Below are 17,618 nucleotides of genomic sequence, written 5' to 3' on the forward strand. Positions count from 1 at the left end.
TTCACAGTACAGCACAAACTGTCTTTAACCAGAATAAAAAGAGGAGTGGGAGGCCCCGGTGCACAACTTAGCAAGAGGACAAGTAAATCAGTGTCTAGTTTGAGAAACAGACGCCTCACAAGTCCTCAACTGGCAGCTTCATTAAATAGTACCCGCAAAACACCAGTCTCAACGTCAACAGTGAAGACGAGTGAAACGACTGACAAGTTTCAGAAGAGAGTAATTTGTTTCTGTCCATTTTGAGCCTGTATTCAAACCCACAAATGCTGATGCTCCAGACACTCAACTCGTCTAAAGAAGGCCATTTTTATTGCTTCTTTAAATCAGCACAACAGTTTTCAGCTGTGTTAACATAATTGCAAAATGGTCTTCTAATGATCAATTAGCCTTTTAAAAATGATAAACTTGGATTAGCTAACACAACGTGCCATTGGAACACAGGAGTGATGGTTGCTGATAATGGGCCTCTGTATGCCTACTGTATGTAGATATACCATTACAAATCAGCCGTTTCCAGCTCCAATAGTCATTTACAACACTTACACCGATCAAGTTGATGTTATTTTAAATGGACAATTTTTTGGGGGCTTTTCTTTCAAAAAACAAGGACATGGGGTATTGTGTGTAGATAGATTAAGGGGGAGGAGGGACAATTTAATCAATTTTAGAATAAGCCTGTAACCTCACAAAATGTGGAAAAAGTCAAGGTGTCTGAACACATTCCGTAGGCACGGTATAGAGATAAATAAAGCCTAAACATAAAACCATGACACTGAGTCTGGGGCGGAAAGAGCAGTATCATACACAGCCTGAACGACACACAGCCTAAACATACGATGATGAATGTGTCCAGATTCAGGAAGAGCCTTTTTTAGCAACATACAGTATGGCACTTATTGAAATAGCTTAAAACATATTGCCAGGACTGCCCACAGAGCAATCGTGTTTTAGCTATACACAGATGTCTCGCCAGAAGTACCCTATAAATAAATAATTACCACTGAAAGTGACTTGTTTTTTGTTGTTGTTGCTTATATGTTCAATTAGTAAGTTTAATCTGATTTCATTTAATATAGATGACTTGTATTAAGGAGAACAATATGCCATTTGTTTAAACTGCTTACTCATATTCCCAAGTTCAGATAACACACACACACACACACACACACACACACACACACACACACACACACACACACACACACACACACACACACACACACACACACACACACACACACACCTCACTCATTGTGCCCTTGTGAGTGAGTGGGACAGCCAGTCTTTGTTTGGAGTGAACCTTTTAAAGTTCCTCCACATGAATGGAGTCAAACAGAGAGGCTACAGCTCATCAACTGGCCATTCATTCAGCACTGTCCACACATGCATGCACGTCACGCACGCACACACACACACCACACTCTCTCTCAATTACATTTAAAGGGCTTTATTGGCATGGGAAACATATGTTTACACTGCCAAAGCAAGTGAAGTAGATAATATACAAAAGTGAAATAAACGATAAAAAAAATGAACAGTAAACATTACACGCACAAAAGTTACAAAGGAATAGAGACATTTCAAAGATTAGACAGTAGACAGTGTTGTAACGACGTGTAAATAGTTCACAAGTACAAAAGGTAAAATAAACAAACGTAAATATGAGTTGTAATTTACAATGGTGTTTGTTCTTCACCGGTTGCCCTTTCCTTGTGGCAACAGGTCACACGTCCCTCTCCCTCTGTGACTACACTGCTGCTGTCACCTTGTGTTAATGTAAAGCATAAGAGGAAGGCCCGCTGTATGCTGATGTCTCTCTACTGTATAAAACAGGATGCTTCCAGTGACAGGTTCTCTATTCTACTGTCAGCACCATTGATACAGAACAATTCAGGCCAGACAATAGAACCGGCAGTTTCCCACTGAGCCTCAGCATCTTCTGCATTTTATTTCACGATAGTAAATCACTGAATGTTCCCGCTAATAAATTGTTGCTAACTTGGTACAGTAAAGCTTACTAAGTAAAACGTTGTATTAAAAGAGTAAACACAAACTAAATCACAAAAGGAAAAATTATGACCCTGAGTCTGGTAACTAGGTAAAAGACCATGACCGATAGTACTATACGTCTGGGTCGAATCCCAACGGTCATACAAATCTCACATCGGCATAATGTATGATTTAGGAGAAAGCTAGACTGGCGTGCACTCATCTCAAGTTGAGTTTCAGCACTTAGTGGGGCTACGGGGAGAGCGGTGAAAAGACCAATGACAAACCTCGTAAGTGCTGCTGTATCACGGTCCCAGTAGAGTAGACCAAAAGAAGCTGAGAGAAGAAGTAGAGTCCCAAACTCTGATAGATGTTCCACGTAGTGCAGCCTGAGTGGAACTGTTGTGCAGGAGTGAGTTGGGTAAGGGAGGGGCGAGGGATTTGGCAGCGACTCAACAGGGAAGGTAGGTGGTTAGGGGGGAGATGATTCCAAAACCTCCACCCCTCCTACCTGCTGTCTGTCCCTCTGCACCCTTCAGATCACTCTCGCGCACACACACACACTCCACCCTCTCTTTCTCTTCCCTCCACCCCCCCCCCCCCCCCCCCACCCCCCCATCTTTCATACAGTATAATACAGGGTAATGAGTTTAGACTGTGGAAGACAAACACAGTGAGTCTATAAACAACCCAGTAGAAGAGCTGAGTGGTGACAGCAGTGCAGAGAAGCTATATAAAACCTCGCACTAAATACACAGTCAAACGGATTCCCCCTGGCTAAACACAGCAGACAATAGAGACGCAATGAAGTCAATACGGGTAAACGGTGTCAGGCCGTCTGAATACAGTAACAGTAGACAGACACCAGTCACACAGTAATCACCATAGAAATAGAATGATATTTCCACGGTAACAGCCCCTGGGCTATGGAGAATGTACAGTGTGAGATCAAAGCAACATGAGAAGACTAGAGGCCGTGTGACAGCAAGGTTAACCCAGGGTCAAACAAATAAAAAACGAACTGAGTATCATTTTAACCATGTTCCCCCCTGTAGGAATAATGCCATTCTTGTCTCAGCCCAGAAAGTGTGTCCCGGGGATATGTGTGACTACACACCAACAAGACGCAGGCCGAGCAATTTAGGAAATTGATTCAGGGCACATCATAACGATATTAAAGCACGGAGGCCTGGCGATGCCGAACGCGTTTATGCTCATTAATTGCCGTGGGACCCGGCAGACTTTTGCATGACAATAACCCGGAGGACAAGATGTCATGATCGCCACAGCCCCTACAGTACTCATAGGTCATTCGCAGTGTCCTACTATAGGCAAGCACATGTGAGCTTAGGACAGGACATAGCGGTCATACCAGGGAACAACTAGAGGTCATGGTAACGTTTATAGCTCAACACTAAATCTAACACACGCACGCACACCTCTATAAATCACGCACTGTCGCCTAACCTTGTAACCCACAAATGAACGCAGGCACACACACACACACACACACATGCACGCACACACAACCACACACAGTATTTTGATTGTCCTCGAAATACACAGCATTGAAGCTTGTACTGTTCATTTCTGTATCCCAAAAGCTCCCTTTGACAAAAGATGGGAAGATCATATGATCAGCCAGATAAACAGGTGAAGCATCTGGGCACCATAAATCATATCTAGTTTGACTATCTAACGAATAACCTTTTATGCCCTCAATATGGGTAACAAAGATGAACACTCTACTCCGTGGCTCAATTCACTCGCATGTCAGTAAAGTGCTCCAGCACTGATGGAGTGCATTGTGGGTGGGCGAGTGTCTACACTCAGGGACCCGTATCCACAAAGCATCTCAAAGTTGGAGTGCTGATCTAGAATCAGTTTAGCCTTTTAGATCATCTTGAATAATGTTATATGGACAGATCTTAGATCAGCACTCCTACTGTACTCTGAGACGCTTTGTGGATAGGCCCTGGTCTATTCTGAGAAAGGGTGACACCTATGGCTTCCCACACCATAATGGCCTGATTAGGATAGCTGCCAAACTCACAGACATCATCATCCACATCATGACCAGGACAGTCTGTCAGCGTTAATGACTTGACAGGTGGTTTAGGCATTTGTGACCCGATTCAGGAAACAACGTTTTTTTTAGCAATTTTTTTTTGTTGTTGCAGAATTACCTTCTCAAACGTGAACTTTCAAGTGCCTTAATAACCAACTTGTACACCATCTGTAAATACAAATAAAATTGTTAAATTACGAGCCTAGTTGTTTAAGCCACAGAAAAAGAAGGCTACCTTCCCGCTAGCCATGATTGGCTGAGATAATGAGTGGGCTGGACATGCCGAGAGAGGAGTTCAGATTGGTCTGCCATATAGAAGGCTTTTGTCTATTTGAGCTCGTCAGTCTGTGTTGGTAATCCTGTCGAACGCTGCTTTTCTAAAAATGTATTGTGTAGTGGAGCTGCATAAGTGTTGCTCTCTACTTTCTGAAGGATCAAGTTATGAAATCAGTGGAATTGGAGTATGATAGCTAGAGATGGAGAAAACACCTGTCTCCGGATTACATCTTCAAACTAAGGGCAATCGTGGTATGGCATTCCTGACAGGGAGACGCGTCCATCATGCATGTTGATGTATACAGGTAAGATAGTCTAGAATTAGCAAGCTATATTTTCAGATATTACAAGTTTCTAATTTTGACAAAGTGGTTTCATTTCTAGCTAAAGTGTACTGTTAGCTAGCTAAAGTGTACTGTTAGTTAGCTAAAGTGTACTGTTAGTTAGCTAAAGTGTACTGTTAGCTAGCTAGCTAACGTTAGCTGGCTGGATCCCTAGCTGACGTTATTATTTGTTTCCCAGATCTGTTTGCTTTTCTAATTAGAGCTTAATGTTAGCTAGCTAACATTGAACATGGTTGGTTAGCTCCCAGCACTGTTAGTTAGCTAACGTTACATGACGTGTGTACAACACCCGTTGAATATGGCTGGTGTCAGTAAACGTCTGCAAAAAAGCGCAATGAAATTGTTGGCAGCAGGGCTGGTTAGGCTGTTTTCATGTTATCCAGAGGTAAACAAATCAGTGGGCCAGAGAGTCAAGTGTGCGCTCCTAGAGCGAAACAAGATGGGTGGGGCTAAAGCTTAAGAGGGTGTGAACGATGCTGAATGCGTGTAGACAAAGAAGAGCTCTTCACAAGATACCAAAACATTCAAAGGCGATTTTCTCAAAAGTGAGTTTACAAGTTGATCAACTTTCAAAGTAGAATTACTTTACAATTGTTCCTCAAATGCAGTGTATGACATACCAAAATTGTGAAATAACATATGGATTCAATTATAAAATATCCCTTACACAGCCTGGAGGTGTGTTTTGGGTCATCCTGTTGAAAAACAAATGATAGTCCCACTAAGTCCAAACCAGATGGGATGGCTTATCGCTACAGAAAGCTGTGGTAGCCCTGCTGGTTAAGTGTGCCTTGAATTCTAAATAAATCACAGACAGTGTCAAAAGCAAAGCACCGCCACACCATAACACCTCGTTCTCCATGCTTTACAGGGGGAATAAACACATGCAGAGATCATCTGTTCACCCACACCGTGTCTTACAAAGACACCGCGGATCGAACCAAAAATCTCAAATTTGGACTCCAGACCAAAGGACACATTTCCACTGGTCTAATGTCCATTGCTCGTGTTTCTTGGCCCAAGCAAGTCTTTTCTTCTTATTGGTGTCCTTTAGTAGTGGTTTCTTTGCAGCAATTCAACACCACAGTACCCTCCAAGCTCATGATTAAGCTTGAGGTCCAGGGTCTCAACCCCACCTTGTGCAATTTGGTCCTGGAATTCCTGACGGGTCGCCCCCAGGTGGTGAAGGTAGGAAACAACATCTCCACTTCGCTGATCCTCAACACAGGGGCCCACAAGGGTGCGTGCTCAGCCCCCTCTTGTACTCCCTGTTCACCAATGACTGCATGGTCACGCACGCCTCCAACTAAATCCTCAAGTCTACAGACGACACAACAGTAGTGGGCCTGATTACCAACAACGACGAGACAGGAAAACAACCTACAGGACAATAACCGCTCACTCAACATCAACAAAACAAAGGAGATGATCGAGGCCTTCAGGAAAAAGCAGAGGGAGCCCACCCCACACACATCGACGGGACAGCAGTGGAGAAGGTGGAAAGTTTCAAGTTCCTCAGCGCACACATCAGACAAACTGAAATGATCCACCCACACAGACAGTGTGGTGAAGGCAACGCAACAGCGACTCTTCAACCACAGGAGGCTTGAGAAAATTTGGCTTGTCACCTAAAACCCTCACAAACTTTTACAGATGCACAATTGAGAGCATCCTGTCGGGCTGTATCACAGTCTGGTACGGCAACTGCACTGCCTTCAACCGCAAGGCTCTCCAGACGGTGGTGCAGTCTGCACAACGCATCACTGGGGGCAAACTACCTGCCCTCCAGGACACCTACAGCACCCGGTGTCACAGGAAGGCCAAAAAGATCATCAAGGACATCAACCACCCGAGCCACCCCGCTACCATCCAGAAGACGAGATCAGTACAGGTTCATCAAAGCTGGGACCGAGAGACTGAAAAACAGCATTTACAGTTGAAGTTGGACGTTTACAAAGACTTAGGTTGGAGTAATTAAAACTTGTTTTTCAACCACTCCACAAATGTCTTGTTAACAAACTATAGCTTTGGCAAGTTGGTTGTGCATGACACAAGTAATTTTTCCAACAATTGTTTACAGACAGATTATTTCACTTATAATTCACTTTATCACAATTCCAGTGGGTCAGAAGTTTACATACACTAAGTTGACTGTGCCTTTAAACAACTTAGACAATTCCAGAAAAGGATGTCATGGCTTTAGAAGCTTCTGATTGAAATAATTTGAGTCAATTGGAGGTGTACCTGTGAATGTATTTCAAGGCCTACCTTCAAACTCAGTGCCTCTGCTTGACATCATAGGAAAATCTAAAGAAATCAGCAAAGACCTCAGAAAAAAATTGTTAATACTTGGAAGCAATTTCCAAATGCCTGAAGGTACCACGAACAATAGTACACAAGTATAAACACCATGGGACCACGCAGCCGTCATACCGCTCAGGAAGGAGACGCGTTCTGTATCCTCGAGATGAATGTACTTTGGTGCAAAAAGTGCAAATCAATCCCAGAACAACAGCAAAGAACCTTGGAAATATGCTGGAGAAAATAGGTACAAAAGTATCTATATCCACAGGAAAATGAGTCCTATATCGACATAAGCTGAAAGGCTGCTCAGAAAGGAAGAAGCCACTGCTCCAAAATCACCATAAAAAATCCAGACTGCACATGGGGACAAAGATCGTATTTTTTTGAGAAATGTCCCCTAGTCTGATGAAACAGAAATAGAACTGTTTGGCCATAATGACCATCATTATGTTTGGAGGAAAAAGGGGGAGGCTTGCAAGCCGAAGAACACCATTTCAACTGTGAAGCACAGGGGTGGCAGCATCATGTTGTGGAGGTGCTTTGCTGCAGGAGGGACTGGTGCACTTCACAAAATAGATGGCATCATGAGGGGTCTTCCAAATGGACAATGACCCCAAGCATACTTCCAAAGTTGTGGCAAAATGGCTTAAGGACAACAAAGTCAAGGTATTGGAGTGACCATCACAAAGCTCTGACCTCAATCCTATAGAAAATGTGTGGGCAAAACTGAAAAAGTACGTGCGAGCAAGGAGGCCTACAAACTTGACTCATTTACACCAGCTCTGTGAGGAGGAATGGGCCAAAATTCACCCAACTTATTTTGGGAAGCTTGTGGAAGGCTACCCGAAACGTTTGACCCAAGTTAAACAATTTAAAGGCAATGCTACCAAATACTAATTGACTGTATGTCAACTTCTGACCCACTGGGAATGTGATGAAAGAAATAAAACCTGAAATAAATCCTTCTCAACTATTATTCTGACATTTCACATTCTTAAAATAAAAGTGGTGATCCTAACTGACCTAAGACAGGGAATTCTTACTAAGATTAAATGTCAGGAATTGTGAAAAACTGAGTTTAAATGTATTTGGCTAAGGTGTATGTAAACTTCCGACATCAACTGTATCTCAAGGCCGTCAGACGGTTTAACAGCCATCACTAACACAGAGAGGCTGCTGCATACATACAGACTCAAATCATTGGCCACTTTAATAAATGGATCACATGCAGCTAACACAGACATGTGGAAATGTCTGCTCTACCAAAAATTACAACCAATTAATTGCAGCATTACCACAGAAATGGAAGAGGCAAGTAGAAGGGGAAAAAAGTAAGGAACTTGTATGTCGGCCCTGTATTAAAGAACATAAGTGGTTAAAGAAAAGTGTGATAAATAAAAACATGTACCAATTTCATTTAAGGACCAAAAAACTGACAGCTGTGCCATATAAATTGCAAAATAGTTGGGAAGAGATGTTCGATGTACCCATTCCATTTATTTTTAATTTACAATCTGTAGAAGCTATGAGAATAGGAAGGTTCAATTCTTTTGTGAAGCATCACAGCACAGTTGAAAAATATATGGCAAGTAGAAATCCAAAATGGATGATGTTGAGAGAGAGATGGGAGGGGTTGAATGGAGCTGAAGGGTGGGACTAATAACAAGATAAACAATGTAAAACATACTGGATCTGTAAAATGTATATAGGTTCGGAAATAGCATAGTTACAAATAGAAATCAAACTGGATGGACATCAGAAATAGAGGAAGGACTAAGAACAAACAAGAGAGAACTATTGTAAAGTAGACTGTGTCTGTAGAGTGTGTATAAGATGTATGGATTGAAGGTAGAAGCAGAAGTGTTTATTAGTTTACTCCAATTGGGGGATTTAGGGTTTACGGGGAATAATAATAAAGGTATATTCTTTAAAAAAGTATGTATGTCTATATAGGTATGTGTATGTATATATATATGCATGCGTGTATGGATATATATATTTACCAAATAAATATGGGGGATTGGAAATGATGCAGACAATTACATTGGAAGCAACATTCTTTCCGCAATATTAAGCTGACCCTCAAAAAAATAACAAATAAAAATAAATAAACGGATCACTAGCCACTTTGAAAATGTTTACATATCTTACATTACTCATCTCATGAGTAATATACTGTATTTTATACCATCTATTGCATCTTAACTATGCCGCTTGGTCGTCTCTCATCCATATATTTATATGTACATATTCTTATTCCATCCATTTGTGTGTATTAGGTAGTGGTTGTGGAATTGTTAGATTACCTGTTAGATATTACTGCACTGTGAGAACTAGAAGCACAAGCATTTCATTACACTCACATTAACATCTGCTAACCATGTGTATGTGACCAATAAAATTTGATTTGATCATTTGATGTTGAGATGTGTCTGTTACTTGAACTCTGTGAAGCATTTACTTGGGCTGCAATTTCTGAGGCTGGTAACTCTAATGAACTTATCCTCTGCAGCAGAGGTAACTCTGGGTCTTTCATTCCTGTGGCGGTCCTCATGAGAGACGGTTTCATCATAGCGCTTGATGGTTTTTGCGACTGCACTTGAAGAATCTTTCAAAGTTCTTAAAATGTTCCACATTGACTGACCTTTATGTCTTAAAGTAAAGATGGACTGTTGTTTCTCTTTGCTTATTTGAGCTGTTCTTGCCATAATATGGACTTGGTCTTTTACCAAATAGGGATACCCCCCCCTACCTTGTCACAACACAACTGATTGGCTCAAACACATTAAGAAGGAAAGAAATTCCACAAATTAACTCTAAAGAAGGCACACCTGTTAATTGAAATGCATTCCAGGTGACTACCTCATGGAGCTGGTTGTGAGAATGCCAAAAGTGTGCAAAGCTGTAATCAAGGCAAAGGGTGGCTATTTTAAGAATCTCAAATATAAAATAAATGTTGATTTGATTAACACTTTTTTTTTGGTTACTACATGTGTTATTTCATAGTTTTGAAGTCTTCACTCTTATTCTACAATGTAGAAAATAGTAGAAATAAAGAAAAACCCTTGAATGAGTAGGTGTTCTAAAACTTTTGAACGGTAGTGTATGTATGTATGTTTTTTCGAGTGCGAAGGACAGACGTACCTTTGTGAGCGGCTGGTTTGGTCTTGTCTGTGAAGCCCTGACTTCGCCGGTTGCCGGCAGCGCCAACCGACCCGCGAGGTGTGATGTCACTGCCAGCAGTGGACACCCTCGCACTCGGGCCTGGAAGTCTGAGCGGGAGAGCAATAGAGCGTTTAGACTCAATGGCACAAACAGCAAGGATTAGGCAATACGTTCATTAAACCTCAAATAATTTTCCACCCATCTGTAACCACATATTGTTAGCTAATCTCCTGTGTAGCCATAGCCGGGACTCAAAGGCAGCATTTCAACATCGGTGGAGGAAACATCATTCTGTGGCTGTCGGCATTGGTCTGACAAACAAAATATGACCGGTAGTTCAATACTGGTGTAAAACATCAACTCTTATTTCGTTCTTGCTACACTGAGTGAGTGACCTTAAAATTATTATTATTTTTTTAAAGGCATTCCCTTTACATGACCAAGCAGGACTGCATGGGCTTTTGTTAGTGGGAGAATAGGTCCAGCTCATTAGACTTTCAATTACGGTGAGTAGAAAGACTGTTGTTAGCCCGTTAATTAACTGTCTTATGAATTAAACTGGGCTTATAAGTCATCATTAAGTTCCTGTCCGACAACAAAGACCATGATGGTATGAGCGTTCCTAAATGAACACACTGAAAATGTTATTAGTGTATAAACAAGCTTTCTATTACGAAAATATCCATTTAGCAGATACTTTTATCTAAAAGGGACTTAGCGTCAATTTACTTGCAAAGCATACATTTTGCGTACGGGTGATCCCAGGAATCAAACCCACTATTCTGGCATTGCAAGAACCATGCTCTACCAACTGAGCTGCAAAGTATAACACATGATTTAATTCTGAGTGAGATATTAAGTCACAGGATTCACTGCTAGCCTATTCATGATATACACTGTTTGCATGATGAAACGTCTTCTGTCAGTTCTCATTCAGGATGTGGCCACATTAAATCGTAATCATGAAATGATCCTAATGTCACCTATGCTCCCCCTGGATGCACATCAAGACCGTTTTCATTCAAGCCGAGAAAGAAAATAAAGCATAAAGATTAAAAGGAAAAGCATTGGAGGAGAAACGCATTACAATCTGAAAAGGAGAGAAACACCATTCCAGATGTTGAATGTACTTACGCCCAGCTGAATATTAACCTGCAGTTACACATGCTGACCAGAGGGCGGCGCTACTGCATTGTTTTGTAAATTAGACTAGGAGCAGGTGCAAAACTACAAGGGATGGACAGCATGCACGGATGTTTCCGTTTTTTAGGGATACAGTATTTTCAACCTAACTTCTGTTTCCCCTGAAAAACGAACGTGAGGACTCCGTTCAGGCATATTTTTATGCCTGCTGTGTTGGGTTTAGGCAGCACGCAACAACACATCCTCAACTTCACTACATTTCATTCAGTCAGTTGGTGTAGAAAACGGTGACATGCTTGCAAAACAACGTTTTTGGCCACTATTCATAAAAACCTCTCAGAGTAGGAGTGTTACTCTAGGACTAGGCCTTTCTTTTTAATAATGATACAAAAGGCTAAACTGATCCTAGGTCAGTACTCCTACTTTATGACAGTTTATGAATATGGGCCCAGAGATTAAACATTATCTCACAGAACACAGTACAGTAGTGGGAGGATAGTAGTAGTGGCCTATCCAATCCGTTATCGTAACATACAACCAAATTCAAGCCATCCACTCCTCCATCTCAGTTAATTATTAAGGTCATACTCACAGTGAGACGCTCTCTCACATTCTTGAGTGCGCGCACACACATGCACATCACACGCAGGCAACCACACACACACACACAAACACACAGGGGTTATCAAAAGGTCCCTCACACCCCATTAAGCAGACATGCCAAATGAGGCGTGATGCCAGAGTCAAACAGGACTTTCCAAAATGGAGCCTTGGAGTCCCCTCTCTTCAAAACTCATGCAGAGTAGAATAGTAGTTTCAGGTAGAAGTTGCCCTTACCACAGATCTAGGATCATATTAATAACACCTCTATAGTAACCTATAACTATTACATGTTGAAACAAATCTGACCCTGTATCAGCTGTTATGGGCAACCTCTACCTACTCTGGAAATAGTGAGGAAAGGGGGGAGAATTAGAAGATGAGGAGGAGTGGAGGAGGAAGATGCATGACCACAAAGAAGAGCGGGAGAAAGAGGGAGAGAAAAAGAGCTGACCTAGAGGACTTTTTCTGACCAAGGGAAAACCTGAGCAGTTTACTCTGAGACCCAGCCCTAGGAGGAGAGAGAGAAAGAAAGAGAAGGAGAGCGCAATGGAGGACGGGAGAGACAGAAAGACTAATTTGACATTTACAGAAGACCGGAGCTACGACAACTGGAAAGAGAGAGGAAATAAGACGAGACGGTAAATTGAACACTGATGACATCAACAAGGGAAGACATTTCAAATTCGAAGTATTACGAACTACATCTTCCCAGAATGCATCAGTGTAGCGGTGATCCAACAGGCTTACCTGGACTGCATCTCGGCCTGTGCTGTTTTCTGGGCTGCTTGTGCTGTGGGGGCCGGAGTCTCATGCGTAGGGGTGACAGGGTGGCTGCTGAGCTGGGCAGGGGCGCCGGTCTGCTGGATCAGGGGAGGTTGAGGGCTCTGGGGCTGGGGGTTAAGGTGGGGCTGGGAGTACTGGCGGTGGGCCTGCTGCTGCTTGTAGCGAGACAGGCTGAAGAAGAGCCCCAGAATGGCCTTCAGATTCCCATTCCGGATCTCTGCGTAAGGAGAGCAGGGGAGAGAGGTAAATAGACAGAGAGAGAGAGAGAGAGAGAGAGAGAGAGAGAGAGAGAGAGAGAGAGAGAGAGAGAGAGAGAGAGAGAGAGAGAGAGAAAGAGAATGAGATGAAGAGATACAGAGAGGAAAGTTACAAGCTCACTACACAGTATTCTAGCCACTACAGTCAGTCACAATGTAGTCTCAGCAGGTGTGTGTGACTGGTGAGCGTTTACCCTCTGCAGACAGGCCCTGTATGTTGACTCCTTTGGCTGCCAGGAAACGGAGGCAGGCATCAATGTTCTCAATCTGGAGGAGGAGGAGAAGAGTGACAGAGAGAACCGATTTTACATTCAGATGTAACTCAACTCATCACACAGTCAGTAACGCATAGGCAGTTATCAGCAGCCTACTCAAAAACAGCCATCGCAAACACATCGCCAGCCTTAGGGTTTCGGGACATGCTTACAGGGATGGACTTCGCAGAGTGCCGACCTGAGTAAGGTGAGTCGATTGTTTAATGACATAGCCTGGTCAAAGCAGCATTAAAATAAGCCAGACATACACCTCCACTGGAGTACCTTAGATGACAAAAGCATTCTACTTTGGCCCTGTTACCATACCGACCTAGCTGTGCTGAGCTGTCAACATTCAAACAGCTAGGTGATGTGATTGGTCGACAGAATTTGCTTAGTTACAAGCTCACTATGTGACCCTACTTCGATACAGCCCATTGGCCGCAAAATGTCAACCCCCAGGTGAACAAAATAAAACAGAGTCATCGAATGACATCATCAATAAAAAAAAAAAGGAGAGTTCAAGGGTTACCAACGGTCAGGTTCAGGTGAACAAACAGGGGAGGGAATTGAGCAATGTAACAATTGATTCATACGAAACACAGCAGCGGCCATTTTCACTGTTCATGCTGTTGAGGAGCGGCCATTGAGACTATACTCGACTGTTCAATCAAAGGAACCTCATCGAAACGTAATCCGTCTCATGCTAATATACACCTAGGCGCAATTCATCTCCCCCATCGGTATTAGCTAGCACCCAACCGACAGTCTATTAGTGTGAAACGGGTTTCGACTGAGCAGAGTGCAGCGGTTCAATTTAGAAAAATAAGACGTTGTACTTTATGGAGAACAAACTAAAATAACACTAGCTATTTAATACATTAATATCAATATCATCCTTCTACAATAGCCCTCTGATTCTACATCAGATATTTCAATGATGTCATACGACGAATCAGAGGCAGACTCCAGGTCAGTGAGCCGCTGACCCCAGAACAGCTGTTCTATGGCGACACATGCTGGGAGGTCAGGGAGGACACAGACTGAGAACCAGAAGGAATTTAGACCAGGCTCTGCTCACTACAAAGTTAAAATATCCCCCACTCACTAAAACACCCCCTGTCTTTTAAATACCTCAGACCCACATGCCACCATCACTTCACTGAACTACCCGCGAGCCACCCTGAAATACCCTCCCAGACCTTACTAAAATACCCCGTCTTTTTAAATACCCCCGACCCATATGCCACCATCACTTCACTGAACTACCCGCGAGCCACCCTGAAATACCCTCCCAGACCCTACTAAAATACCCCCAACTTGACTGAGATACCCCTCCTCTTAAAAGTCCCCATCTTCCATGTGACATACCCGCACCCATACACACACACACACACACACACATCAACACTACTAAAATACTTCCCTGACCTCTTCTCTGATATACCCCTGACCCAAATACCCCTGGTACTGAGGAGGTAAAAATAAAGACTCTTCTGGCTAAATAAAAACACCCGCTGAGTGAGAGCACATGGTGCTCAAACTTCAGAAAACACATTTAATCTGCATTCAAACAGGGGATCGACTCAGAATTGCAACTTTGGGAATTCCAGTGTAGTGCGGAAAAGTGAGAAATCAAACTGTTGGAATAGAACATCAAAGTAGGGCCTCCCGAGTGGCGCAGTTTGGCCTTGAGGGATTGTCCTTGTCCCATCGCGCTCTAGCGACTCCTGTGGCAGGCCGGGCCGCATGCACGCTGACACAGTCGCCAAGTGTACGATGTTTCCTCCGACACATTTGTGCGGCTGGCTTCCGGGTTAAGCGGGCAGTGTGTCAAGAAGCAGTGCGGCTTGGTTGGGTCGTGTTTCGGAGGACGCACGGCTCTCGACCTTTGCCTCTCCCGAGTCCGTACGGGAGTAGCAGTGATGGGACAAGACTGTAACTACCAATTGGATACCACAACATTGGGGAGAAAAAGGGGTAAAACAAAATAGGGAGACACAGGTGCTCTGACAATGAGTTCTCTACTTCAAACACAACTGCCGATCTGTCAATTGTCCACTCCTATCTTCCCCTCATCCTCTCCTATCATCTCTTCCGGTATCTCCACTCTTTTTAACCTCCGCTAATTCTGATCAGACAGTGCTCTTCTCATCAACAATGTGCATGATTAATAAACCTTGAGTGAATGCAGTCTGGTTATTCATTAGAATGTAATAACGCCACTGAGTCAATAGGTGTTGTGACGAGCTTCGACGTCATGGGGACAACACACGTTACCGTGATGGGAGTATATAAGCCTCTCCCTCTCCACCCTATACACTAAGAACACACACTGGACATGAGACGTGTCACGGCAACAGATAGTCTAACCCTGCAGGTAGATTGAACACGGGACACAAGTAGTACTCAAACTACACTGCAACTGAATAACTTGCAATCCCAATAATAAAAAAAAACTGGATCATTCCAGTTATATGGCCACCTAGACAGCGACAATAATTAGGTAATTAAATCAACAATGCGAAATTGCACGGCCTTAAATTGACCATTATTATTACAAAACAACAACCATCGTAATAGCAAAATCCAACTTCCAACACCGAGATACAATCCTACTGCGATATTTCCATAGAGTTCCCTCTTACCTAGCTAGTTCTCAGAGCCTGTGTTGAAGGCATGAACCCAGCAAATACAGTATCACACTAAACACTGTTCTACTGTACTGTGGCTCTCTCTCAGACACACACACACACACACACACCTCTCTCTAAGGCTGTCATCACATGCTGGGTCACAGCCAGCTAGCAGCACAGTAGGGCCGGCCCGGCAACAACACTTTTTTACATCGCAGAGAATCTATTGTTTGTGTGTGTGTGTGTGTATGTGTGTGTGTGTGTGTACGCCCCCTCACCGGAAGCTTTGTTTATGTCTTAAGGAATCCTGTCTTGTGACATGACTGAGTCGGCGTGCGTGTTTCTGCGCTCCCGCCTTTCACTCTCTCAGACAGTAATCTCAGTGAAACTTCGACCTCCGAACCAACACTAACCCCGTAAATACCGCTCTCTCTTTACAATACCCGTACATTATGGTTTCGGAGAGTCAACAGCCCTGTAGTCGGCCAGCACAACGCATAACACAACTTTAACATACCGAACCCCACCCCCCCCCTCCCATTTAATTCAACTAAACAGTTTCATCGTGTTACACATCTACCTTCTTTGAAAAGGTGGTAGTACTGGCACCCAAGTGGCACGTAACTCAACACACACAACAACAACAACAAAACAATAACACCAATACTACAGTACTTTACAGTGAAACAATCGACTGGGTGCAGTCTAGATGCAGCAGAGGACACGGAGCGACAAGAAATGAGATCCAATTCTCTACCCGCAGATGAGGAGGAGAGAGGGAGGCCCGGAGCAGTGCTGACCCAAACAGTGGGCCCAGCCTATACCTTGTGGTCAAACAGCTGACACTCCTCCATGCGGGGTTGCCTAGCAACACTGTGCGGTCACGGCACCTGTGATTATGCTGCACTTGCATTTGATCACATGGAGTTTGACCAGCTGATACAGGTGGGTGTCACACACGCACACACACACACGTAAGCAGGAACACACACACACACACACACGGTCTGACGCAGTTATTGCGCTAGCTGTCACACACCCGATTACACATTAACTTCAGACCGTATCCTACCAGTGTTATCCTGCTTCCCGCACTCACCTGTGGCGACTAACATTACCAATCAATACAATCTTTATGATCATATAATAGGTAAATATATTAGTCACATAATCTATGAACGTCCATGGCCTTAGTACTGAACCGTTTGGGGACACGGAAGGAATGTCAGTCATGATAACCTGACGCTGTATATAACAGCATGCACTTGTTTTGGCAGACTTACAGCTGTCGTGGCATTGAGTGGCACCTGAAGGTGAAACACGGGTGGAAGTTCAGAACGGACAATGCCTTGATGTAAAGGAGGAAACTCCATTTGACATTCTCTGAGGACTTATGAAGCCTCCTAAGGCCTTGTTTTCATCATCCCCATTCAGAGAGGCTTACTGGGAAGACGGGTTTAAACTGGTTTCGACCTGTATGGAGCTAGTAGTAATGTCTGTTCCCGGTAGAGGAGAGACAAACAGATCTCTCCGAACTAGAACCAAACTGAGGGCGAAACGGGAAGTTGGAAATAAAACATTGTGAGCCAGAAACACGACACACACTGCAATTAAACAATGCACACCAATAAATCTACCCGAACAACAGAGCAGTGTGTGTGACTTTGAGTGTGACACTAATGTGTCCCTCCACAGTAAGAAGTAGGCCTCTGACAGACCTAAAGCAATTCAGGGGTATTTGAGGGGGGTGCAGTAGAGGGAGCATCCTGTGTGGTTTTAGCACCTCTGTGTCAACA

At 43.4% G+C, this 17,618-nt stretch overlaps 1 protein-coding gene across 1 annotated transcript in view; it reads right to left on the minus strand.

Annotated features, from left to right (window-relative positions):
• LOC139384402 (neuron navigator 2-like) overlaps window positions 1–17,618 on the minus strand; it is a 135,168-nt gene that overhangs the window by 63,886 nt on the left and 53,664 nt on the right. The window contains exons 4-7 of the mRNA XM_071129157.1: window positions 13,127–13,199; window positions 12,640–12,892; window positions 12,344–12,400; window positions 10,126–10,253 (exon numbers count right to left, since the gene is read on the minus strand). Coding sequence (XP_070985258.1) covers window positions 10,126–10,253; window positions 12,344–12,400; window positions 12,640–12,892; window positions 13,127–13,199 — 511 coding nt within the window. The remainder of the gene's footprint in view (window positions 1–10,125; window positions 10,254–12,343; window positions 12,401–12,639; window positions 12,893–13,126; window positions 13,200–17,618) is intronic.

The sequence above is a fragment of the Oncorhynchus clarkii genome, chromosome 26, assembly GCF_045791955.1.
Source record: "Oncorhynchus clarkii lewisi isolate Uvic-CL-2024 chromosome 26, UVic_Ocla_1.0, whole genome shotgun sequence".
In the NCBI taxonomy this organism is placed as follows: domain Eukaryota; kingdom Metazoa; phylum Chordata; class Actinopteri; order Salmoniformes; family Salmonidae; genus Oncorhynchus; species Oncorhynchus clarkii.